Source organism: Parasteatoda tepidariorum, chromosome 4, assembly GCF_043381705.1.
Source record: "Parasteatoda tepidariorum isolate YZ-2023 chromosome 4, CAS_Ptep_4.0, whole genome shotgun sequence".
NCBI lineage: Eukaryota > Metazoa > Arthropoda > Arachnida > Araneae > Theridiidae > Parasteatoda > Parasteatoda tepidariorum.
Window position 1 is genome coordinate 84223326 of NC_092207.1, and position 26908 is coordinate 84250233.

The 26908-nt window shown below is 29.2% G+C and overlaps 1 protein-coding gene across 5 annotated transcripts in view; it reads left to right on the plus strand.

Moving 5' to 3' along the window:
* The window catches only part of LOC107452128 (potassium voltage-gated channel subfamily KQT member 1), a 100315-nt gene that overhangs the window by 48426 nt on the left and 24981 nt on the right, over positions 1-26908 (plus strand). For 3 of the 5 annotated variants that reach the window (XM_043039156.2, XM_043039160.2, XM_043039162.2), the window contains 2 exons: positions 21547-21675; positions 24974-25064. In XM_043039156.2, coding sequence (XP_042895090.1) covers positions 21547-21675; positions 24974-25064 — 220 coding nt within the window. Of the gene's footprint in view, positions 1-3307; positions 3387-14351; positions 14594-21546; positions 21676-24973; positions 25065-26908 lie in introns of those variants that run through there. The other 2 variants (XM_043039157.1, XM_043039159.2) reach the window with 2 other exon arrangements.

Genomic DNA, 26908 nt, shown 5'->3' on the forward strand with positions numbered 1-26908 from the left:
AACGAGTTATTTGTCTTTATACGACGAATTTTCACGACGCGTATCTTTTCGTTCTTCGTCATTTGTGTACTTTTTTTAGACCTTTATCTATTATTTTTGTCATTTTTGTAGAAAATTAAAAGTTGGATATTCTATGCAACCAATCTGCTCTCACGCGTGCCTATTTCTGGAAATACTTTCATTTTGTATTCAAGCAATAATTTGCAACTGTAGAATTCTACCCAAAGTCAAAATTTTTGATGGTTTTCTATTGATGGACCTACATAATCCTGATTGTAACCAACATAAGTAACCATCACCCTGATGTAGGAATTCGGAATGATTTGTAATAGGCCAACATAAAAAGAAATTGTTTTGATGGTATATTCCTGCTGAACCAACAGTTATTACTAAACCATCATAGAAATGCATTGTTTTACCATTATGGAACATCACTAATTTCCATCTTAGTATCTTAGAAATCAAATGTTGGAACGATCATGAAAATCCAACATCCCAATGTAGGAATTCGGACTGATTTATGATGGTCCAACATAAAAAATCAAAATAATTGTTTTGATGGTATTTTCCTAAGAAAAAACTATAATTTCCAATAAACCATCATGGAAATGTATAGTTGGAACCATCATGGATTGTTGGTTCATGAGAATCAAACCTCCTTTGATGGTTAACCATCATAGTATTAAAGTAGCATCTTCCATCATGGAATGATACAAGTTCGTTGCTTATCAAAAAACATGGGCGCATAATGGAAAAGATTGGATGATAGGGACTAACAAATGATGTTGAACCATCGTGAATTGCACTGAAACAAACGTAAACCATCAAAATGTTTAATGGGACCGACAAGAATTTTGACTTAGGATCTTAACCCTTTATCTACTGCATTATAAACTACTGAAAATTTCTTCATAAATATATTTTTTTAGCTGCCATATTGATAGTTAAAGAATATACAAGAAAAAAAAATCTCCCCGTTGCGAAATTTAATTTGTTAGAACTATGTGGTACTTAAAGGTATCACTTTAATTAATTAGTTTAAAGTGATTGGTACTTATAAATACCGTCAGTAGATAAAGGGTTAAAGATTCTATGTTCTCACTTCGAACTCCATTTAAAAAATATATCAATATTAATTTCATATTTAATTGTTAGATGAAGGAAATTAATATTAATTTAATTTTAAATTCATTTTTAATAATCAAAAGTTATACTTTTAAATTTAAAAATTTATAAATTTTGTAAAATATTTATTTAAGCAGCTTCAAAAATTCATAATCTCCTTATAACAATTTTTCCTACAGCGAACTCCTGAAGTAGAAGCAATAAATTTCGCTATTGATTCCGCTATGCTTTTGCTCCTTCTAAAGCCCATGCAGGGAAGCAATATGTAAATTATGTAATAACGGAAATTTTCTTATAGAAGTTCAATTTTTTAACATGTTAAAAATCGCCGAACTTTTGCTCACAAACGACTAATATATTTCCTCAAAAAAGAACGACTTTTTTACGCTTTTCTTTACTTAAAAAAGGAATTCTAGTGAGAACTTCCTCAAAGACAGGAGAGACCAACTGGTATATCATATTTCAATGCGAATAAGGTCAGCTTCAGGCTATAAATGCTCTTCAAATAGTGGAAGTGTTATGTTTTTTCTTTCTGCTCATTCAAATAATAGGCGCCCATTCACAATTATAGAATTCTAAGAAATCTACTCAGAATTGCGTAATAGAAGGTTAGCGGAACAAATTGCTCACTATTTTTGCAGAATTTCTAGTCTAGACTTCTTAGTGTGCCATCTCAACCAGGTTTTTGAGGAATCAGTTCTTTAAATTGATTATTTTATTTTTCAATTTCGAAAATGATTTTGCAATCTTACACTGAAAGCTATTTAAAACTTCGTCTATTTTTAAACGCAGTCTTTTATGAAGCGACCGTGGGAAGTTTTTTTGTAGAAAAAAAAGGGTTTAGACAATTGCAATAAACACTAAACGCAATTAATATTTAAAATAATTATGCATATTACTCTATATTAAAAAAATCAATTTTGGTTAGAGTAGATAGTAATAGGATTGTTAAAATTAAAGATTTAACCATCTTAGTTTTGTGGTTCTAACAGTTGATAATTATCATTCCAAAATTTGTAAATTTGAGATTTCATCCAGTTTCTTTAAATCTAATTAATACTTTGTCAGTTGTAAGAATATTAACATGAGAAGAAAACAAAAAATTAGTTTTAAAATCTTTTTAGACCTGTAACTTGTATAGTACAGATTCTCATCTTGAAAAGCTTTTTCAAAAAAGATTTTGCTGAGAAAAATTACTTTCATTTTTGTTCCATGATCCACATGTCAGCATCTTACTGATGCTGGTGGCACAAATAAAAATTCTTGTCTAGGTACTTGATTATTTTTTAGGAATTTAGAAAAAAAACTGGAGTTACGAAAGTCTTAACAATTATCATTTTAATTTTATTGCAAATTGTAAGAATGGGTTGGGTCAAGGTGACTTAATGATGAGAAAAAATTCGTTTTATTGTTATTGTAACTCGATATTGGAAAAGGTATTGGAAATTTTAAATTAAAAATGCTAACTAGAATAATTATTCAAAAATCTTAAAAAAGCAGTGCATTTTATACCCAATTTATTTACTTTCTTATTTTTTAGTTTAACTACCACAGGAATTAGGCAGTAAAAAGCAAAAATATATTTTTTTTAATGTTAAAATCAAGAATTTTTTTTTTACAAGTAAATCTTTAACATTAGATTCATGTCGCCAAAAACCAGTTTTCCTTACCAATTATCTTACGCGATTTGATTTCATTAGTGTAATCTTTTTTAGTTTGGCTCAGCTCTCTTGCTATAAACTCTACAGTCAACCCAAACTGAAACAAATTTACTATCACAACATACAATTTTAGGCGAAAAACCTTATTATCTATGCAACCTCACTGTTATTTTTCTCCTTAATATGATTTCTACCACCAGCACCTTACTAAACTTTAACCTTTTTACTTTTTCATCAGACTTGAGTTTTAAAGATATTTTATTTCTTTACATTGATAGTGTAATAACGCCAGTTAATTTTGCGCAGTATAGCCGCGTCAAGCTCTTGTTCAACCATAACAAACCTTTCGCTCATACGTTTATAATGATAGTGCTTTCTTACTGGAACTTTTTTCCTCTAACAATCGTAACACTTTAAAGAAATTTCTTTTTTGTAGAATAAAAACAAAATTTCATAATGGCAATAAGTATCTGCATTTATTTTCATCTGAAATATATCTGATTCATATGAATTTCTTGCAGATGATAATGATCCGAATAATCTGCATGAAGTAATAATAAAGAAATGTTGTGACGGTAACAACAAACTCCAAAGATTTAGGTCAGTTTCTTTTCTTGCAATCTTTCTCTTATAGCTATTACATTCATAATTAAACTAATGAAACTTATGGAATATATAAAATTAATTCTATGTCTGTTTAACATTAAGTAAGATTTATATGCGCTATCGGTAAAATGCCACTATCTAAGATATTTTTTCATCACATGCAATGCATGTATCTCTTTTTAGTTGCCTGATAAAAATACTTAACGAAGCTTAATATAAAAGTATATTCCTTTTTTTTTGTTATTAAAAACTCGTTTCTTTTTTTGCGTTCGGTAAAACCTCTAATCCAAATTACTGATGCTAGTTTTCTCTTATAATTGAAGTGCTTTTTTTCCCCAAACACAGCTAAATTCATTTTCAGATTTTCAGAAAGGTTACAGTAAAGAAAAAGAATTATCTCATTCAGGCATTTGAATTCTGATAAGGGGTTTTATTATAACTCTTTCAGGATCGGCGAAGGATGATAGCTCTCCCCCAGACCCATAGGCTCCAAGATTATGCGTACTAAAAAGTATAAGTGAGATACGAGAGAACAGAATCAGATCACGTCCAGGTGATCATGGATCATGGACGTGATCATGGAGTCAGAAAAGTTCGTCTCATACAGGATTCCATGGTCTCTGAACGGGACAATCGCGTGATCACATTACACCTGGTCATGAGCGAGTTATTAAAAAAAAAAATAAGCACCATGTTAATGTTGGCACATATTCATCTTCAGAAACAATTTTAGGATTTAAAGTTTAGATCCCTTAAATTCTGATTTTCACTCTTCTCAATTTTGTCATCTCGAAAAAAAAGTCTTATTTGGAAATGTTTATTTCTCAAGACCGAATCTGTTTAATTTTTTTGTTTCATTTAAAACTACGTTGATTTAAATTGGTGCAAAAATGTATGCATCTTACAAATCTGAAACAAACTTTTCCGCCATTAGTGAATAAAATAAAAGAAAATTATAAAATAAACTTATATTTCGATAATTTAGTTTTATAAATGTGTGCAAAAACATTTAGATTCGCTTCATTACTTCCTGGGTAAAAAAAATTAAATATTTAAAAAGGGAAATTAACCTTAAGGAGCTTAAACTTTCGATTGCTTTCCTGCCTAAACTATTTTAACGATATTGACCAGATTGTGACTAACCCCACATTTTGGAGTAAAAAATCGAATCGGAAAAAGCACATTTGTTTTATTTCTTAACTTTTTTGCCTGTTCTAATTAATTGGCATACTTAAGGTCAAGTACCCGAACCATTTCGTTATGACATTCCTCTAAATTGAAATGATTCTTCTGAACGATGCATCACGCCACGAAGTGTGGACATTCGCGGAGATTTCCGCGATTTATAACACCGATGGAAAATGTCTTTCTAACTTACAAAACATATTTAGCGCATTTAAACTGCACTTTAAGTGGTATTGATCCAATGTAGGTCAATGGAATATTGGTCAGACTATGTTTGAAGCATAATGCGCCGGTTATCAAGCGATATCACCCTTACTCCGGCTAAAAACGGCGCTTGTAACGAAAGGGTTAATGTTTTCACGATAACCCAAACTTTATATCAAATGTTAGTAATGTCTTCTCTTTATTTCACTCGTGGAATAATTACTCTTATTACTATAAATTTTAAAATTAAAAACGTGTTGCACCGGTAGCAGATTTTACGGATTCTATCTACAGAACGATAATCATAAATCCAAATTTATCTGTAGTCTCAGACGAATTATACGAAATATACGCAGACGATAAATACGAACTCAGACGGAGATTATTTTAAATAGTCAGATTAATCTAACATACATGTATTTCAACCTATCAATGACGCTCGTCTCACCTTTGCTGTAAGAAACTTAATGTAACTATAAATTTGTATTCCATGCAAGTCACAAATCGTGAGTGTGGTCTTTCAATGCCATTTATTTTGCGAAGGTCAGGCAGAAATCAATTTAACGCATGAATAAATCTTCATTGGTAATATTTCTAAACTTAGAATATATTTGTATTTATAATACAGATGGCGTGAAATTTTGTATACATAACTTTGGAATCTTATTCATACAACTTCAATAAAATACTAGCTATCTGTTGGTAATTCAATTTGTGATTCGCAAAGAAATTCTCCCAATAATTAATTACGATTTTTTATATTAAAATCGTACGTCTTGTCCAATATAAAGCAGTTTCTGGAAAACTAAGTATTTGCAACTAATGGTATGGTTTTTTAATCACGTGATTGTGCATGGCATGTTAACGATGCAGCTATTAGGCTTGGATTCATTATTACGCGTAATCAATTTTTGGATCCAATTTAATTGATACCTGCAAGCAGCATCCCGTGTGTGCTGAACCTGATTGGCTGCCTCACGCATGACGTCCCTTACAAGTATCCAATTTAAAATTCAGAATGCCAAAGGTCGCGAACACTTTAATTTCTCCAGTTTTCTATCAGTTTTTTGAATTCTTTAACCTTTTAAAACCTGATCATTAAATGACAGAAAAGGCGATTACTTAAAACGCTTTTGCGATAGTATAAAATTAAATAAATTAAAATTTAATAAAATAAAATTTAGTAAACATTCTTAGATTTAATATTTATAACATCAAACTTATAACTTGATTATAAGTAGAAAAGAATATGCAGAAATATTTGTCTCCATTTTTACAATTCGAATCGTGTTTAGAAAAAATGTAGTTTCCATCCTCCATTTTGCCCATTATTTTTCTATAAATTTTAATAAAAAAAATTTATTTATAAAAATATTAGTCCTAAATTGAAATTTTATAGTTTTATGGTCAAATAAGGAAATATGATTCATTATCTGTTTCTAATTTTTAATTAAATGATTAGTAAAACTTTTCATGCTATTAATTATACTAGAATATATGAATTTTTTATAATGTATACAAAGCAATTTATAACCTATATTGAAGACTGATATAGTAAATAATTAAAAAAAAAAACTTAAAGAATGCTTATAACAGTAAGAATTCATACTAAAAGATTGAGAATTGTATTATGAAAGATATTAAAATATCAGCTTATTTTTAAGGCATTCTTTAACAAACTTTCATTAGATAGTTTAATTTGCAAATATTGAATTAGTACTGTCATCCCACCGTTTTTTAATTTTTTTATAAATTTAAAGTGTAGAGGCTTTTTATTTTTTCTGCCATTTCCTTTGCTCCTAGATCTGAATTTTCGTGCAAATGTTAATTACTCTTAAATCTGGACAGCCAGAAATAATGCCTTTACTGTCTAAATTTCTATTTTTAAACATAGCATACCAATCCTCAGGGCTTATTATACTGCAATGTCCTCATCTCCATAGACAGCCCAAATGTTACGATGAGCTTTTGCGGTATTAGAACTTTGATTAAAAGCAAAAAGGCGTCGAAAATGTTTGTTGTTCAACTTGACATTCCATTTTAATTAACTTGGCTACTAATTTAGTTAACATAAATTAACCTAAATAAAAAAAAAACAAGATATTCATTTAAAAAAGAGCAACCTCTTTTTAATGACCTAAAACATTTTGCCAAAAAACATTTAATGCCATGCAAAACATTGAAATTTATTTTCTAAAAAATGCCGGAGTGAAGTTGCCAATTCAATACAACAGTTCTTGTATATCTCCTAAATCTTTATTAAAGATTTTTATTCCATCTTGAATATTTTAAAAACATATATTTAAAAAAATCAATATGTTGATAAAAATCAACTAAGTTATTAAAATATACGTACAAACATAATTTATATATTTGAATATTTTATAGGTAAATTTCTAATTTTATTATAACTATCTTTATTTCGTGAAAATTTTAAAATATGAAATACTGTTAAACTTTAGAATAAACTTAAGAATATCAATGAGCAAAATGCTTGTAAATCATTATTTTTAAGTCAACCTGCAAAGAAGAAACAAAATAGAAGTGTTCTCCCTAAGCGCTTTACGACTACTAATGTTCAACTCCGTAGCCTTGTAATTTTGATCCCAATCCAGAAGACAAGGGAACTCTTGGATCAAGTATTTGAAGAAATTTTGCATTCGTGGAGGACTTTTTGATGGAACTAACCTGCATTTGGAGAGGGAAACAACGAAAATCTTCCACTGTTTATTGGACGACAAGGGGACTCTGTCTTATGATCCGTCTACCACTGAGGGTAATTTAAGTCAGCACTGTAGTTAGTGCAAGCCGGATTCGTAACAACCAGCAGTTGCTAATATTCGAACCCGGTCCACCTCATTGGACTCTGTCCCCTGAGCCATCACGGCTCTTGCGACAATTATAGCTTCGAATTTCCACATGTTTTAATAATTCCACTTTTTTTTCACAATATTTTATGGCTCACAAAATACGAATAATTGAGATGACTCAAAATGTTCAAAATCGAGAATTTACAATTTGCATTTAAAATTTAAGGGTCTAATTTTTTTGTTGCAGAACTACTATTTTACTCATTTTTGGACGTTGAAGTTAGGTTGGCAAATACGATGACCGTAATTTACCAAAAATATTCAGAACAAAAATTTTATGAAAAAAAATTAAATTTTCCACGCATGTGCAATATAAAAGGACTACTTTAATTGATTATATCTTACTCAATTTTAACAATTTTTTTTTCTAAATTTTAAATATTTTTTTGTTAATTAAAAAAGGCTACAAAAATTTTCTTTAATTTTATTGAATAGATTTTACAGTTACAGTAAGAAAACGTAAGGAGTAAAAATTAGTTTTTTATATAAATAACCATACCTTCGTAAATATTTAAGCTATAAGCAAGCAAAATTTTATGTAAATAGCGCATATATTAAGAAAAGTAATTGATACAAGGTACAAGCTTATAACTATATTTTCTTGTCTTAGAGTGTTCATAAACACCTTTTTTCGTCCTTAATTTATTGCCAGTCTCTCAAACATTTGAAAGCTTTAAACTTTATTAATACTCATGAGAAATCGCGTAGCTTAAACACCTCCAAAGTAATAAAATAACTCTTTAATTATTTCTTAAGAAATAATTAAGGTGTCTAGCCATTATAAGGTTGGAAATTTAAAAGCCCGATAAAAATTACTTATGCGAAACTATTCATAGAAATTTCTGAAAAACTATCTGAAACTAGTTCCTTTCAAGCTTAACATTCTCCAGACAAAACTTAATCGCATCTGGTATGTTAATTAAAACAAACTTTCCATAAGCAAACAAAATTAACCTCCAGCTACATAAACTGGATACTGAGAGACGATACTTTTCGAGAACCTGAAAAATAATTACGAAAAGAAATAAATAACTAAAAAAAATAACCAGACTAGACTACTCAAAAGTGAATTTCTTTGACCAATCTTTCTTGGTCAGTCGTCTACCGGTTCTGCTTAGAATGTATTTAAAGTATTTGCGTTTATCACTTGGTGATGATCTCAAGCAAATGCAAAAGAGAGAGTGGTAAGTTTTTTTATTATCTAAAATATCAACTACATTTTTTTTTCATTCCAAATGATAAAAATTTTCATTCCAAAATATATATATTCAAAGCTTTACTTAACAAAATTGTGAAAAATAATCTTGATAAAATCTACAAGGGAAATAGGTTTTATAATTCCTTAAGAATTCATACGTGTCTTTAGATGTCATAAAGTGTTTATATAAAACTTCATGTGGCTCTGATGAATATAAATGTTTGATGTAATATTTAATCGTACGTGCAAAAATTCTCGGCTTCTTAAAAACCTGAATCACGTTTTTCTAAATACTATTACTAACGTTCAGAAATTTTGGTTTTTAATATCCGTATGAAAATTTTTACAGCTGCTATACCTGATGAGCTCATTCACGCATTTGACGACTTTCTATATATTTGGATTAATGAAAAATGTTTTGCGTATGACAAGCGCAGCTAGTGAGTTTTTTTAAAAAATTGCACACTAAAATAATTTACATAAAAATATATTGATGCAATGGAAAAAATTTATCCCCAGTGTTTCTAATTTTTAATAATTATTTATGTATTATTATTACCGTTGTGATTTTTTTTAATCCAACTAGGTAAGGGCTGCAAAAAGCCGGGTTTATTCTGAAAAAGCTCAGGCCAGCTGGTTTTTAATAGACCGATTTTTTATTTTTACAAAAACCAGTCTTTATTGGTTTTTTAATTTTATATTTTACTATACAAAATTACATGAATGTATTAATTTGAGCCGCAATGGCTCAGGGGATAGAGCGTTCGCCTTCCAACCCGGAGAACCGGGTTCGAATCCCAGTCAATACGAATTCCCCATCCGGCTTGCACCGACCACAATGCTGACGTAAAATATCCTCAGTGTTAGACAAATTATGGGTTAGTCCCCTTGTGACTACCCCCTATAGTTTGACATATGCGTTATTAGGTTTATCTAAATTTCCAACGAAGTTTTTGGTCAAATGGTTCATCTTAATACATATGAAACGATGCTTTTTGTGAATAATATGCTATTTTTATAACTGCTGTGATTTTGAAACTGTTACTCATGACTAAGGCCCGGATTTTGATGGCATTTGCATTTTTTTGCATTTTTGGACATTTTTTGTCCATTAGAGCATTTTTTGAGATTTATAGGGCATTTTCTTTAAATTTTGGGGCGTATTTTGCATTTTAAAGCATTTTTTAAATTTTTTGTTAATTTTTTTTCTAATTTTTATTATTTTGTATAATTTTTTATTATTACACTGGCTTCCAAACAATGAAGAAAATCTCTAGAATATTAAAAGGTGAAGCAACATCTTTTCAAATTGAAGAAGGATTGTCAGTAAGTGTGACCGTCCTTTTCAAGTACGCACCAATAACATCAGTAGACGTTGAAAGAAGCTTCTCCTGGTATAAAAATTTGCTTTCAGACAAGAGACGCTCGTTTACATTTCAAAATATTAAAAAAAAAATTTAATAATCCACTGTAATTCTGATATTTAGTAATATTATGAGATGGAAGTTGTTATATTCATTTAAGTTTCTATACAAAATGAAAATGTTTTGGAGTCAATATATTTTCCTTTTTTTTTTTATTTTTGGATATAAAACATATTTGTCAAACTTTAATGAACGTAGAACAAGTATTGCATTGCTTTATATTTTTTGAAACGACTCATAATAATTTTAAAGAGTAAAACATTGTTTTAGTTCAATATTTTTACTTCTATTTAAGTCATGTCATAAGGCATTTTTAGCGCAATTTTCGCATTTTAAAAGCATTTTTTGCACTTTTAAGGGCATTTTTTGCACTTTTAAGGGCATTTTTTGCACTTTTAAGGGCATTGAGATTTTTTAGGTCATCAAAATCCGGGCTCTACTCATGACTGTTAGTTCAAGCTCAGCTTATCTAAGGCCAGTGCTGTCAACGCTTATTTTGAAAATGGCGCAAAACGTCGATATGGATTAAAGCCACAGTTTTGAGAAAATTAAAAGCGTTAGTGGTCTAATTTTTTAATATTAAAAACTTTACTCCAATGTTGCATTACCTGGGTTCATAAAAATTTACAAAAACTGAGAATAAGGTACAGATTTTGATAATTTCCATCTAGGTGAAAAAATGTCACCAAATTAGCGATTTTAAAAAAAAATTTTAATAATTTCTTAAATATTTAAGATATGTCTGTTCTAAAACCAACATAGTTCTTCACGGCAAGATAATATACATAGTTTAGAATTATCGCATTGCTTCAAGTGCACTTAAACTATGGGGTTTTTTTTTTCTTTTTTTTTTTTTAATCTCCTTGGCGACGGAGCGTCGAAAAACTGCTTTAAAGCTTCAGCCGAATTAAATATTAACATGAGATATCGTGTGGTTGGCTGAATTCGCTTTACTTTTGGCAGTGTGCTTTTTCGATAACGCACCTATAATGGATCTCGTCTGTACTCCAAAGGCATTGATTAAACATACTTATATTTTGAATTGGCTTATGGCAAGTTGTGTGTAATTTATTAACCTGTAACCTGTCACTCTTGAAATTATCAATCTACATATAATAATTTGATATGTTTCTTGGATAAGCCATTCTCTTGTTTTTTGCAGCCTGAGCTCATTGTTATTTTATGAATTATAAAAGCTTTATTCTGAGTAGCATCCTGTTTTCATCTGCAATTTTGCTTTCACCATATATTTGTCTGCAACTGTTATGACACATTATCTTCCATTAATTTTGATTTTGGCTGTAAGCAACAGAAATTCATATATTTCAATCAACACGAATTGTTGCATATTTTCCATTACAGTGCCAAAACAAATTCGTCTCCTAATAACTGCAAGTCCTAGTTACTCTTAATTACCTAATTACTACAATTTATCACTATGGGAACTTACCTTTAAGCAATATTCCGGTATATGCAAATACATAGAAATGAAGAAAAAAAAATTTTTAATTTAAACTACGTTTTTGAGAAAATAATTTTATTTTTATCAGACCTAAAACAAAAAAAGTTACTCGCATGACTTATATAACCACTGAAAATTCAACCCTTCCGTGTTTTTTTTTCTTTTTTTAATTTATGCGCTCACCCTTTCTTACTATAAATCTAGCAAAAATATAATTTTTTTCCTCTTAAATCAACCTAAAAAAACGCTTAACATTTTCAACACAGCTTATTTTTTGTTTTTTTGTTTTTTTTTGGGGGGGGGAGGGGGTTTAGATTTCATTGTTTAAAATTAACTTTAAATCTCGCGCTGAAGAATATACCACAAAGTAAAATAAAAATAGATATCTTTACAGAGTTAAGCTATGCAGTCACGTGATGAATGGATATTTAATGGCGCATACTTCAGTAAACGAAACACCTGATCAAATCTCGCAATTAATGTTTATCTGGTGAAACCGTGAGGAACGATTCTGAGTCGCTCATGGCTATCCATCCTTATAAGAATCGTGAACTTATGCAATTGTTTAGATTTCTATTTGTAACCACCTGCATATGTTTACAAAATATTTTTTTTTTTTACTCTTAAAGGGAAGATTGTTCTTGCGTGGTCCCTCTCTTGGCCTTAATGGTCAACAAGCATGCTTTTCATTTTTTCATTTTGTTCAGAAATTTTCTTTCACGTTGCATAGTATTGTATAGTAATGACACAGAATAATTGGGAAAAAAATAAAATGCAAAAGATTACGCGGCTTGATATTATAGGTCAAGGTCATCTTAATGTGTAAACATAATATCTTCATTGGTTAAAAACTAAATTTAAAACACTAATTAGTTGAGCATTATACGCCACACTTTCATTTTGTTCAAGCGAGCTTTTAAATAAAAAAAATTAACGGACCACTCTGAATAACTTTTGATCTAATGATTGGATCTTCACATTCTAGTACTCAATCGAAATGGTTCGAGGATGTGACCTCAAATATGCTAATTAATGCAGACGATATTTTAAGTTACAAAAACAGACACAAAAATGTATTTTCTCCGAATAAACATTCTTTTTTTCAGACGGATTCAGATTTCTGACTCTTCTGGTCGCAATCTAAAAAATATGGTCCCAACAGTTTGGTCAGGAGAGCTATCCAAAGTTTGAACCTCTTAATATTGATTTTACTTTTTGCGTATTTCGTCACATCTCTAGAAATTTTTAAGCGAATTAAACAATTTTTACACACAATTATAAAATTCGTTTTCCCAAAGATAATTCCAAGAAAAAAATATGATATATATATATTAATTTTAAATACAATAATGTAAAATATATATTTCAGTAACGTAGTATTAACTAAACATTTTTAATTTTGGTAAAGAGAAATTAGTTTCAGAAATTTTAATAATTTATTTAAATGGAGAATTCTCAACAGAACAAGCTTCAAGTGGTTTTAACTTAGTGCCGAGTGATGTGAGCTTGTTTTACAAAGAAAACCATTTAAGATTGCGGGGCAATCTCCGGGGATCGGGAACGCCAGTGAACAGGAGGCGTAATCCATTAGTTAAAATTTTTTATTTTAAATAATTTATAAATATATAATTAATGTATAATTAAAAAGTATAAAGTATAATATATATATATAGGTATATATTATAATATGTATATATGTATATGCATACCTGCCAACTTTTAATCCTTTACATTATGATTTTTCCCAGTGGTATTAAAAGGGAATCAAAATTTCAATTTAAAGAAAAAAATACGTTGTTTTTGAATAAGCTTAAGCTGATTACAATGATAATAACGCATAACAATATATACGCTTAATTTTTTTAAGGATAGTGGTGATCAAAATCATTTAAAAATTAGGTTTATAAAAGAAAAATTAGCATATATTTACTACCACTTTATATATGAAAATAAAATTTTACGCCAAATGCGTACAAGTTGGCAGTTATGTATATATATATATGTATATATAGATGTATATATATATGTATATATATATATGTATATATATGTGTATATATATATGTATGTATATATNTATGTATATATATATATGTATATATAGATGTATATATATAATTTCAAGTAATTCATTTTTATTTTGGGAAAAAATTTATTTTAAATAATTTAAATTTTTATTTAATTCTTAATTTTTGTATAAAGAAATTAGTCTTAGAAATTTAAATAGTTTATTTAAATTCTTAAGAATTTTCACTAGAATACATTTCAAATGGTTTTAACTTAGTATCGAATGATGTGAGCCTGGTTTGTAAAGTCAACCATATAAGATTGCAAAGCAATCTTCCAGGATTCTGAACGGGAGCGAACAGGGGGCATCATAAACTAGTTAAAAATTATATTCTCAGAGCAACAGAAATTTATTAACATCTACCTATTAAAGTCTGTTATTTATAGAACTGGCCAGTCGTAAACTATAGACTGAGTGTCGTTAAAACCAGCACTTTCTCACGTTCATTAATATCCTTATTTGTTTGTCCATGAATGTGGTTCTGATTTGCTAATTAAAAAAAGAGGGAGCCACTTATGCTTTTAAAAGGTCCACAGAAATAATTCTGAGAGGAAATGATTCCGAGAATAATAACATAACCGGTGATGAAGAAGAAGAAAATAAATGAAACTGATTTATTTCCGCGTTCGCTCCAAAACTGGAGAATGAAGTAAAGAAAAAAAAATGCAGCTCATGCGTGGCTAACACTTATGAATATTCTGCAAGATGTCATTGTTGTCCCACTCCATTCGATGGACGGTTTCTTCACATTCAGGAGACGAATTGGAACACACTTGCGCGCACGTGGCCTGTAAGTAGTAATCTTTAATTACTAATAATTATTCTAATTATTCCGCTGAAATGTTAATTATTGCAATTCTACCATTTCATACGCAATTAATGCGAAGGGGATACGAACTCTTTAGTGTGGTGCCCTTGAAAAGAGGATACTAAAACTTAGTGGTCAATAAAATTCATCACAAAAAGTTCGGAGAAATTTAAATATTCTGACAAATTTAAATATTCTAACAAATTTAAACAAATTTTTATGTTACTGTAGCATTAAGAGTTTTGTAGCAAAAAATTTTCTATTTCCGAAAAAATGTTCTCAATTTTTATTCAACTAACCCCCGCCAGCGGCCAGCTGGTCTACCTTTGTAAAAAATATTTCAAGTTTTTTCCAGATTTAAAATCGTATAGTCAGAAATCAAGACAATATGTAAATATCCTATATTTTTACTTCTTAAATGTTCTAAATTTGGGAAATTTTTCAGACTTGACAAAATGGGTAGCGTGATGAAACTGTTAATAAAATGCAACTTTTAGTAAGTTCTAGCGAAAGTTCTCGGAAACAGAAGGAATTTTCATTTTTCCAAATAAATTAATGATTTCTAGTACTTATTTTTCAAGACAATAACTTTCGAAATACATATAATAGAAGATAATGATCCTATTAACTAGAGAAATGGAACTTGCTGTTCAGAAGTTATAGATTTCTATTCAAGTTAAAACAATGGAATGACAAAATCTACTGTTTAGGATAGGTAAAAATATTATAATTCTCCAAGTTCTTAGAATTTCTGAAAATAATTTTTCTTTCTCAAATTCACATTAAGAATTGAATTTAGAATTTTATTTTTGTTGATTTAAATGAACTAAAACAAAACATTTGGTCCTTTTTATAATGCTTAAGTTATACAAAAAGACTTATTGTAAACAGTGATAATCTACTAATAAATAAATAATTTAAAAGTATGAAAAGAACGAAAAATTTAAAAGTATGAAAATTTAAAATAAATTTGGAATAAATTTACGTTTCTTACGTACGCTATCATTCTAGTTCTTAATGAAAAATAAAACAAGCAACACCAAAATTTTGTTATGCGTTTTTTCTCATTTTTTGCTTTTTAACTTCAATAACTAATTAAAGTTGGAAATTAACACTAGCCGCCTTTGGCAGCTAGCTTGGTTTACCTTTCAATATTATCTTGTAAAACATATAAACTTTAATCGTAACCAAGCCGATTGCACAAGACAAATGTACTTAAATTTAATTCTTCAACCCCTTTTCTAATTCTAAAACCTTAATTAGTTGTAAACAATATGTTAACCAAAAATGTTAACCAGATTTTTTCACAGTCACCAAATTTTTGCCCACTCGAAAGTACTTTGATTTCTGCGGTATTGTTAAAGCTTTTTTATGTATTGAATTTTAGTAATTGAAAATCTGTCCGGCAGTCATTAAATAGCACCAACCAAATATGAGTTCGGGACGTTACAGTCTAACATGCAACAAAAGTATTAAACTTATTCCCATCTCTGTGCTTTGCTCTGTGCTTCAAATATGGTGCTTTTTTCAACTGAGATTGTGGATAATCCAAGTTTTGAAAGCTAAATTATATTTCTTCTAAAAAATGGAAACTCTGAAGAATTTACTTTCCTATCGTTTACTTAATCATTTTAGTCAAAAAATAATTCTAAAAAAAAAAATACGATTCACTACAAAATGGAGAAAGTATACCATGGAAGTATACAAATGGAATACCATGGAGTTATCCATTGGCAAAATGGTTGTTGTCTACTTTTTTTTGGGGGGGGGGGGNTTTTTTTTGGAAAAGAAACTTTATTGTGTTTTTATCTTGGACATCTTTAACTGTTAATCCTGAACTGCTCGGTACACAATTTCGCAGACATATTTAAATGCAGCTCGGACACATTCTGTGTAAATTCTGCTGATGACTGAATAGACATTGAACAGCCAATCGAGATCAATATTAACGTTTTCGGATAGGTACAGTGGTATTTGATGGAGATTGTATGCTGCATCATACACCCGTTTCGGATTCACAAGTTCATACACGAAATATGATTTAAAAGCTAGGCTTTTTTTTCAATTTTACACGAATAGTGAATGAATCATTTATGTTGCGTGGAAGACAGTCTGCGGTCTTGTGCAAGTCATTGGGAAGGGTTGACAATGGATTCTTTTATCCCTAACTGGTGATCAACACCCAGTTCTCGTATTTGCATGAAAGGGATTCGGAGAGTCACCATTCGCTCTTCGGTAGGGTTCAATTCTCTCAACCACCTTGGTACTTTTGTGAGGGACGGGCTTCATGCTTGCGTTGGCGAACGGAATCCTTTTGTTTTCCCGTTTGTGTGTAACGCGTATTCCCGTCTACGCTCTTTGGCTTTTTCAGCTTCGGTAAGTTCAGACCTAGGCATCGTTTTTTTTTTTTTCTTGCTTTAACTCACTTTTGAGACAGTGTCAATCATTTTGGACCCCCTTTATTTGTGATATTCACCTGAATTAGTATTGAAAACGATCCAGTTTGAACTGTAGGTTGGAATTTGATTCTTAATTAAAACAATAAAAACAAAAATATCGTTCAAACGATGGAATTCTCTTTTATTCACAACTCATGAAGTATTTATGGGATCTCTCTGGTCCCATATCTCGAAAATAAACTCACCAACTTAATGCATAGCAAAATTAATAGTGAAAAAAAGAATTCTAAGCAAATTATCAAACAGCAANATTCTTAATTAAAACAATAAAAACAAAAATATCGTTCAAACGATGGAATTCTCTTTTATTCACAACTCATGAAGTATTTATGGGATCTCTCTGGTCCCATATCTCGAAAATAAACTCACCAACTTAGTGCATAGCAAAATTAATAGTGAAAAAAAGAATTCTAAGCAAATTATCAAACAGCAACGATCACCATAGCAACGCATGCGCGCTGTTTACTATTACTCTTGATTATTGTAGTTGAAAAGTGAGGACGCCATGAAATCCAAATTATGTCCCATTTTGTCAATGGGTAATATCTACTTCATAACTAAGTTTTTATTTCTATAAAAATGTAAAATTATTCTAAATAAATATTTAACGTATAGTTAACGTCAACGCTTCTTAAATTATTACTTAAGACAACCTAACTAAATGAATAATAACTATAATGTTGCTCAAAGTATTGAAAAATAAGAGTTTATGGTGCCACATTACAGAAATATACATTGTTCCCAATTATTCATTTCTATTAAAGCTTTATAAATTTTTTTTCTGTGAGAAAATTTTAAATTTTCCAAACATTCGCAACTTTTTGACTTTTTCTGTCAACAAATGTCAGAATATAACTTTGCAGAGTATTTAGCTATAAATAAAATCTTGGTATCACAGCGACCAATGAAAACCGTTAAAGTTTTATGGCGTATATTTATAACGCATGATCTTCGATAACAAAGAAATTCTAGATATCTCTGGCTGTCATCAGCATTAAAATAACTGTTCAAGTTCTTACGTTATTTACCTGTTTATTATTTATCCCTTATTTAAAGGTAATTACAGGTAATATTTCTTTATTCCTTCTTATTATCTATTATTATCACTATTGTGTTTTAAAGAATATTCAAAACTAATGTCTGAAAAGTAAAAAAAAATTAATTCATTAACTAAATTATAAATCAATCACTCAATAACTTATTATGCAACATTTTATGATAGAGATATTTAATCACCGTTTTGTATTTAAACGATAAATAAATTGTAAAAGTAAATATAATTTATTAAAAAGAGACTTCTTTTTTGTAAAACTTTGTTTACTCAACGAATGCAACTAATATCGAGAATCTAAAATATTTATTTAAAATAATTCTTAAGCAATAACATTAAAGGATTAACTTTCGCAATATTTCTAAATATTTTCGACGAAAAATAGTTCTTATAGCAACTAAATATTTCAAAATCGAGTATGCGGATGAAGTTGCAATTGTATCGGAGCGAAGTTGTGTTTAAATTTTATCCCAATAAAATTTTAAACTAGATATGTAAGTAAAATTTGAAATATTTATTGAATAATATTTTTAAGTACTCCATATTAATAAAAATTTACTGAAATATTTTATTTGAGCAGTTAATTTTTATAGGAAAAGAATGCCAAGCCCTAAATATTTTAAATAACTTATATTTTTTTCTTTTTCTGAAAAAAATGCCTTTTTTTTTATTGGCTTTATAAAATCTATAGTATTAGTTTTGAAATGAATTCTGGGCAGTTTTTAGAAAGTGCTCGTTAGAAGCCTTAAGATTTAAACTTGTCACAACCCCTTATTTTCTTGTTGCATTGATGTCATCATTTTGTATCGGTGAGTCGAAATCTCACGATCTATATATAGTTGTCTCATTTGACAAATTAATTATTTTGACAGAATGTCTTGATGCGGAAATTATGTTGGCATTGAACTCTGCAACGTCTGTAGTTGAATTAACATCTGTTATCAATCTAACATTAGTTTATTTGTTATATTTTTACGTGCCTTAAGTTCTCTTTATAAGCATCATTTCCTTGCTTTGGAAATTTCTTTTGAAAGTTCGTGTAACTGTTGAGTAGCAGTTTTTCTTAAATTTTTAAAACCAAAAAGTCTATCTCTGAAAATAAAATACTGACGCGGTGCTATGCTAATGTGAGGAACAAACTTTCAGCAATGTTGACACTGTTTTTCAACGCAATTTTCCTTACACTTGAATCAATGCCATGATTTTAAACTATGCATATAATCTTGAAGTGAAGAATTATCAGTTCTTTAGAACAAACAAATAACTTAAACATTTTGAAGGTTATTAAACTTTTTTTTAAAAAAATCGCTGGTTTTGGCGACATTTTTTCACTTAGATAAAAATTATCAATCACTGCCGTATTCTCAGTTTTTGCAAATTTTTATGCAGCTGTCGAGTAAGGTTTTAAATATTAAAAAATTAGACGCTTTTCATTTTCACAAAATTTGTGTCTTTTTTCGATATTGACGTTTTGTGCCATTTTCAAAATAAGCGTAGACAGCACTAACTTTAAATAGGCTAAACTTGACATAAGTCATGAGTAACAGTTACAAACTCACAGCAGTTATGAAAATAGCATATTATTCGCGAAATCTCATCATTTCATAATACGACGGAACCTTTGAAAAACAGCCTTAGCCGTCTTCTATCAAAAGATTACCTTAGATAGAATCGAGTTAACGTCTTATAGACTAGTAAACTAAAATTTTATTACTGTAGCGGTATTTACTCTACATTACTCACAGAATTTTATCTGGGATAGAATTCGACGAATGGATATCACTAATTGATTCATTGACGTTTTGCGAAAGACCTGGAGAGCTGTATTAAGTTCACCGGAATTTCAACACTGGTCGTGAGAGCTGTATTAAATTCACGGTTGCGTAAGTGATCACTCCTGTGTTGCTATTAGCAATCGAATGCGTACAAGCTCTAGTGGTGTATGATCGAGACTGAGTAGCAACAGTGCGAGAAAACTTGTTCAAATCGAAGTGGGCGTTACTATCAAGATGGATGTGTTCAGATCACGTCCGAAAGTCACCATTTTTGGGGGTTTGTGTTATCGATAATGTCAACCTTCATCTTTCAAAAGGTACCCAAAGATAAAATCAAGTTAGCGTCATATATACTAGTGAATTGGAACTGTATTATTATAGTGGTAGTTACACTACTAAAAACTAATGATTTTGGCATTTTTCAACGTGAGCCCACGTCCCACAGATAGAGGAGAATGCAAAAAAAAAAGCACGATTCTCAGTCATTACTCAAGACGGATTTACCTCCAGTTTACTCGCGTCTTTTTTCCACTTTAGTAGCCATAGATCTATTGCACAATCAGCAACATTGCAGACTTGAGTTATTTTTCATTTCTCAGTGCTATATCTGGAAAAAGTCACGCTATATTCAAATACGAGATGTGAAAGGAACTATTCATACCATTTCAATCTTATTTAGCTGAATCATTATTTAGTGTCATAAGTTACGTGATGTTGCTCCAAAACAAATTTGATATTAAAAAAAAATTGGGGGACTTTGAATTGAACTAACTGGAACCTGACATAAAATCTCTTTTCAGCAATTGCAAAAATCTCACTAAGTTTGAATGTTAAGTAAGCACTAAAATTTGCACTACCCTAAAATAATGTAGAGATCAGTTTCTGACAAATTTTCAAATTTCTGAAATACTAAGAATTATTTTACAATTTTCGAGTTGTTCAGGTCGTGCGGTTTCTCTTAATAAAGTTAAGAGTTTTCAGGGGGTTTTAAGAACCGGAAATAAATAAATAACAAAAAAAATTTCAAACACCCTATACCAGAAAAATATAGCAATAAGTTTTTAACTTGTATCGATTGCTTTGGTTATTCAAAGCAATAACAACTGCCCTAAATTTTCTTACTGTTGCTGGAAGAAAAAAATTTTTTTTAATTTTAGATTTATTAAACAAAATTTTGCAAAATGAAGGGAAAAAAATTTAGTAATTCTCATTCGATAGCAAATATCATTTTAAAAATTTCAAAAATATTCATTCCGAATTGCGCAATATATGAGCGTTTAAAAGTAGTCTTTTCATGCTGCGCATGCATGGAAAACATTTAATTTTTTACCATAATTTTGTTTTGAAAAATATCCCATTTGAATAGCTTTAAAGTTCTTTAAACTCCAATTTTTTCCAAGTTTTTGTACTTTTTTAAAGAAAGTTCTGAATGATAAGGAGTTTTCCACAAATGTCCTTGTGTGTCCTACTAAAGTAAGAATTTTTTCACTTAAAGAACGTTTAGGGAGACCGTGTACGTTTTCCATGAACTGAAATTTATTTAATATGTCCCACTGCATTCATTACTTTAAAATCTGTTACAGACAATCACATTCATAAGAATTTTGTGTGCAACAGCCTACTTATTTGAGTAAATTTTTTCTTTTGAAGGACGCCTTGGGAGGCCGTGTACGCTTTCAGACAAGGCAGAAAACTAGTGAAACCAACGTTCCAAGGTAGAGTTTACAATTTCTTAGAGCGACCCAAAGAATGGAAGTCTATTTTGTATCACAGTGCAATGTAAGTAATATAATTTTTGACTTATTAAAATTATTCTAGAACAAAAAATTTGAATTTTCCTTTTGTACGTATTAAAGAAATTGCATACTCTGTAAATCAACTGTTCATTTTTAAATCTGGAACTTATGTAAATAAAATGAGTGAACCGAAATTAAACTATGATCATTAGTTTAATATAGTTTCCTAACGTAGCTGTAAAGTTTTCTAACGTAGCACAGTGGGCCAGCATCATATATATTTCTGAAATAAAAATTTAAAAGTTACATTGAAAAAAAAAATTAACATATTTTTCATTGCATTGTACTCTCGTCGGTCCTAAAAAGTAAATTATAATATTTGGAATGATTATGAATACTTAATTTAGGCTATATAATACTGCCTACACAAATTTAATTTTTGACTTTTGGCCAAAGATCATGGTCTTCTGGCTCACAGTGCGTAGCTCTAAAGTTTTCGAACGTAGCTCTAAAGTTTAGTGACAATCTTTCTAAAGAAATAGCTGTATTTCATATGTATTAGGAAATGCGCATACTCTGGGGAATAAACTGATAATATATATATCAAGAACGTTTCAAGAGCACGTAAAATAAATGCATAGTAAATTTCATCCCTTACACATTTTTGTGATTTGACCAAGATGGCTACAACATCTATCGGGAAAGTTCCATAACTGGATAAAAAGTTATTCAGGTTGTTTTGAATCGCCGATGTTAAATTCACTGAACAGTGTTTTAAAAATACCCAGAAACCTCTTTCATACCGAAACTAAATTAAAAGACAGTATCGAACGATTTATATATCATAATTAGTATATTTGAAACACTTGTAATGGTGAGGCGGCAGTATTACGTGCTTTTAATTTACAATTTATTTATTTGAGGCAAAAAATAAAACAAGATAACTTTTTTAAGAAAAATAGAGGAAACATGAAACAACGGCCTAGATAATTTCGAAATTTCCGTTTTTCCATTCATTTATAAGTGTTATGTAATTGTGTATAACTGATACTGGCTTATTAAAACATTTTGTTCTTTGTGAATCAAATAGCGTCTTGAAACGTCATAGATTTTTTACTCATGTTTTTGTCTGTGTTTCGATAGTTGCATGTTTTTCCCTTTAGACAGTGTCTCTTGTTGAACATGAATATTCTCTCCTTATTAGGATTGGCCTTATTCTACGTCTAATAAAAATATGTCAAAACTTTTGTATTTCTTAATGTATATATTTAAATATACATCTATACATATACATCGGTATCTCACCCATTGTGGTGGTCCTGAAAGAGTGGATGCCACTTCTGGATAACGCACTAGGTCTGCTCATCGGGAAGCCTAATTGTGCAGCTCATAGGAAATAAAAATATTTAAATTTTAAGTTCCCATGAAAACAAAATTTCCTGAAGAAAACCAAAATAAACAATTTCAGAAATTTACAAAAAAATTATTTTAACCGTACCATGGGTTAGGAAGGTTTTAGCAAAATGTCGTTTTTATTTACGCGAAGTATGAAATAGGAGAATTTATACATACTTTACATAAGCATTGTATGCATTGAAAAATGGAAATATTAAATTAAAATAAACAAGCTCTATTTTTTTTAAACGTTACTGAGTTTATCACCATAGTAATACAATCTTTACACAATATATCTTTGCACATTTTTAAACAATAAACTTCTAAATTTATACTTATGCTTATTAAACTACCAAATTTATATAAAAGCTTTCAGAGATTTAAAAAACCTGCAATAAATTACGAAAAAAAACAAGTATTTTTTAACACCCTATGCCAGAAAAATCAAGCAATAAGCCTATAATTTGTATCGATTACTTTAGTTGTTGTTTTTAATAACTGCAGAAAGGTTTGTAAACCTAGAGTTAATATTTATGGAGATATGAACAGTTTTATAAGAATTTTTTCGCCTTACGTTCTCTCATAACTTTATAGATATTCAAAGGAATTAAACAAAATATTTGGAGCAATTTAAGATTAATAACAAAACTGTAGATTTAAAATGTTAATGAAAATTAAGTAAACAAGCAAAAGAAATCACACTTTTATGGGGTAAATTGCCGGTCGCATTTTTAATAAATCTTATTTAATAGTACAAGATGAAATTTGAATAACCCCTTATGGTTTTGAACTTTCTTTTAAAAAATACAAAAACTACTTAGAAAATTGTTTGAAACTTTTTAAATTTTTAAGATATTCAAATAAAGCTTATCATTAGTTGCCACATACAATTTCCTACAAAGTTATGAAAAAACTTTTTTAAATTTTTTTCTGCGCAAGGAGAGGATAAAAGAACTAGCTTAAATACTTATCTTGCACAGTTTTTTTTTAATTATTTAACTATTTTTTTTTAAATTTTAAATCAACAATTTTGTAATTTTATTTTTCTCCAAAAATTTTGTTTAGTTCCATTGAATATTTATGAAGTTATAGCAAAAAAAACAGAAGGTTAAAAACATTTTTATAAAAATATCCAAATATCCATAAATGTTTGCTCTAGTAAGTTTACTCTAGTTGCTTTAAGTCTACTGCAATTATTAAAAATAACAACTGAAGTAATCGATACATGTTTTTTCTAGATTTTCTAGCATGTGGTGTTCAAAAATACTGTTTTCGTTCGTAATTTATTGTAGATCTTCCAAACCTCTGAAAGCTTTAAATCTTATTGATAGGCGTGAAAAATCGCATGAACTAAACACCTCTAAAGTTAAAAATTAATCCCAATAGTATTTCTTCAGAAATTTTTTAAAAAATGTCAAATGTCAACAAGTGTCTCTTTCATTATTATTATAGGGGTATTATTAACTTACGGTTCAGTTTGCTGAATAATAAATATTAAATGTTATGCAGATTTGGTAGAAGCATTTTTTTGGAATAATACATTTCAAAAGATTGATAAAAAATAATAAAAAATAAATTAAAAATAAAAAAATTCTCGATGCCAAAGTACCTTAGTAAACTTTGATTTAACTTTCCTCATCTTCATTTTGCTGACATAACTCTTAGCAGTGCTATTCGTTATATCAAGTTCGAAAATTTAGGAGATTTTTACTTTTTTGCTCAGTATTACTGCATCCGAATGCTTTGTAAATAAACTCAATTTTCAATATTATCCTTTGAGCACGTTACTTAAATGCTGAGTGATAAACGGAGAAAATATTCCTATTGTATGTTTATTTAAAATGCATTTAGTAATTAATGTACAAAATCGACAGTTAAAATTTTATTTAAAAGTTAATTTTCAGATGTATTGTATATTTAAACTTTTTGTTTCTTTTTTTTAATAGATATTCATCTATTCTTGGCACACTTCTTCTGAGTGTTTTATCAACTGTAGCTGAAAATCAAATTATTTATTCCGAAGCAGTGTATATAGTAGTAAGTATGAATGCTATCTCATTTAAACTATACACATTCTAGAGTAATATTACCATAGCTGAGAAAGAAATCACATAAACGTTGTAAAATAATGATTAATTTTAAGAAAAAGCTTCCCATTTTAATCTTATTCACCAGCACCTAATATTATCAAAATACTATTCTTCATACGGCTTAAGACAAAGTAAATCAATAAATCGTTATTAACAGTAAGAAATCGTACATTAAACTAAATTTTATATACCGAAGCAATAAAATCAGTTTAAAAAAATTCCCATACCCTTTTTTGTTTGTTGTCCTTCCCGATGAATTAACGTTATTAGATTAAGCAAGAAAGCTTTAAGTTAATTCATCCCAACACTTATTACACTCTAAGATAATCGAAACACTCACCAAGATAATCGAAATATACCGCAATCTGCTGGGGATTTTCAGTTTTCAACTAAAGAACGTAGCTTTTTTTTCGACTGATTTTAAATTGTTTACAAAAGCACGTTTCACAAGCATAACTATAAGCAAAACAAACACGTGGTTTTAGATAGTTTTTAAACTAATTCGGTGACGTCATCTCACATTGATTTTGTTATTAATTTCTCATTTGTTTCTGTTTTTTTTCTCATTGAACTCATGACTAGAATGACTACCATCTTTTGCACGGAAATTGTCTATCATACATTCATCCGTTTCCGGTACTATTTTTACAGATTTCGCATCGATTTCAAACCTGATAACATCAACTATTACATTCAAATAAAATTATTGAATTAAAATATGATAAAACAAAATTGTGCTTCCGTATTTTTCAATGATCTATGTAAATCAAACAAATTTTATAATAGTTTTAACTACGAATCAACTATGTTTGATCAAATGAAACGAAACTATGAATATAATATGAATCAAATTAAGATAATTATCTCATTTATCCCTTACCTCGAATAGATAATCCCTAGTTACATTATTCTTATAACTAAATATAACAATTGCTGTTTTAGTAAATCAAAGCTATGTTAAGAATTTTGAGGATGGCAAGTTATTGAACTAAACTATTAGTTCTATCTACTTAATTTCGGAGTAATTCAATTCAACATAGATTACACAATTAGATTACAATACCTCACTTACAAAGAAACAATACCTCACTTGTCAATACATGTCTCCGTTATAAACCGCTCACCCCTTCAATAAATTCCAAATGCGGTTTAAAGCTGACCTCCAGGAAAATTTTAAGTATCCAGATTAGGCCCAAACCACAATTCTAAAAATAATTTCCAGTTTGTTTTTTTTTCATAATTATTTCCGTATTCAACTGCTTAGTAACTCGCACGATAGATCATTACTTCATAAAAGAAATAATTTTAAAAAAATTCCTGGTAAAAAAAAATGAGACTAGTGTTGTTTTCAACAAAGTCATTAATTGTTACCTTTTTTACTTAGCTATTATTCTATCTGAAACCATCAGTTTCGTCACATGATGACTTAATTGTTTTTTTCTTAATTTTTTTTTTTTAAATAACTGCTCTGCCCCCTGTTTTCTCCCCTCAACAACCTCGTGATTGCGTCTCATTCATCGTTGTTTCTTTCCCTTAAATACAGATCATTTATAACAAAAATTTATTGTTATTATATTTTTATGTAAACACATTTTATTATGTTATACATAACGAAAAATATATCTGGATTTGAGAAATGAATAAACTGTAACTAAGAAAATTTAACTTAGAAATACAGAGTAAACGACACAAACAAAGAGTAATAAATGAGAAGTTAATTTAGCAGTTAGCAATATGAACAATAACCTTATATAACAGTTCACATTGAAAACAATTTTTTTATCTTCTCTC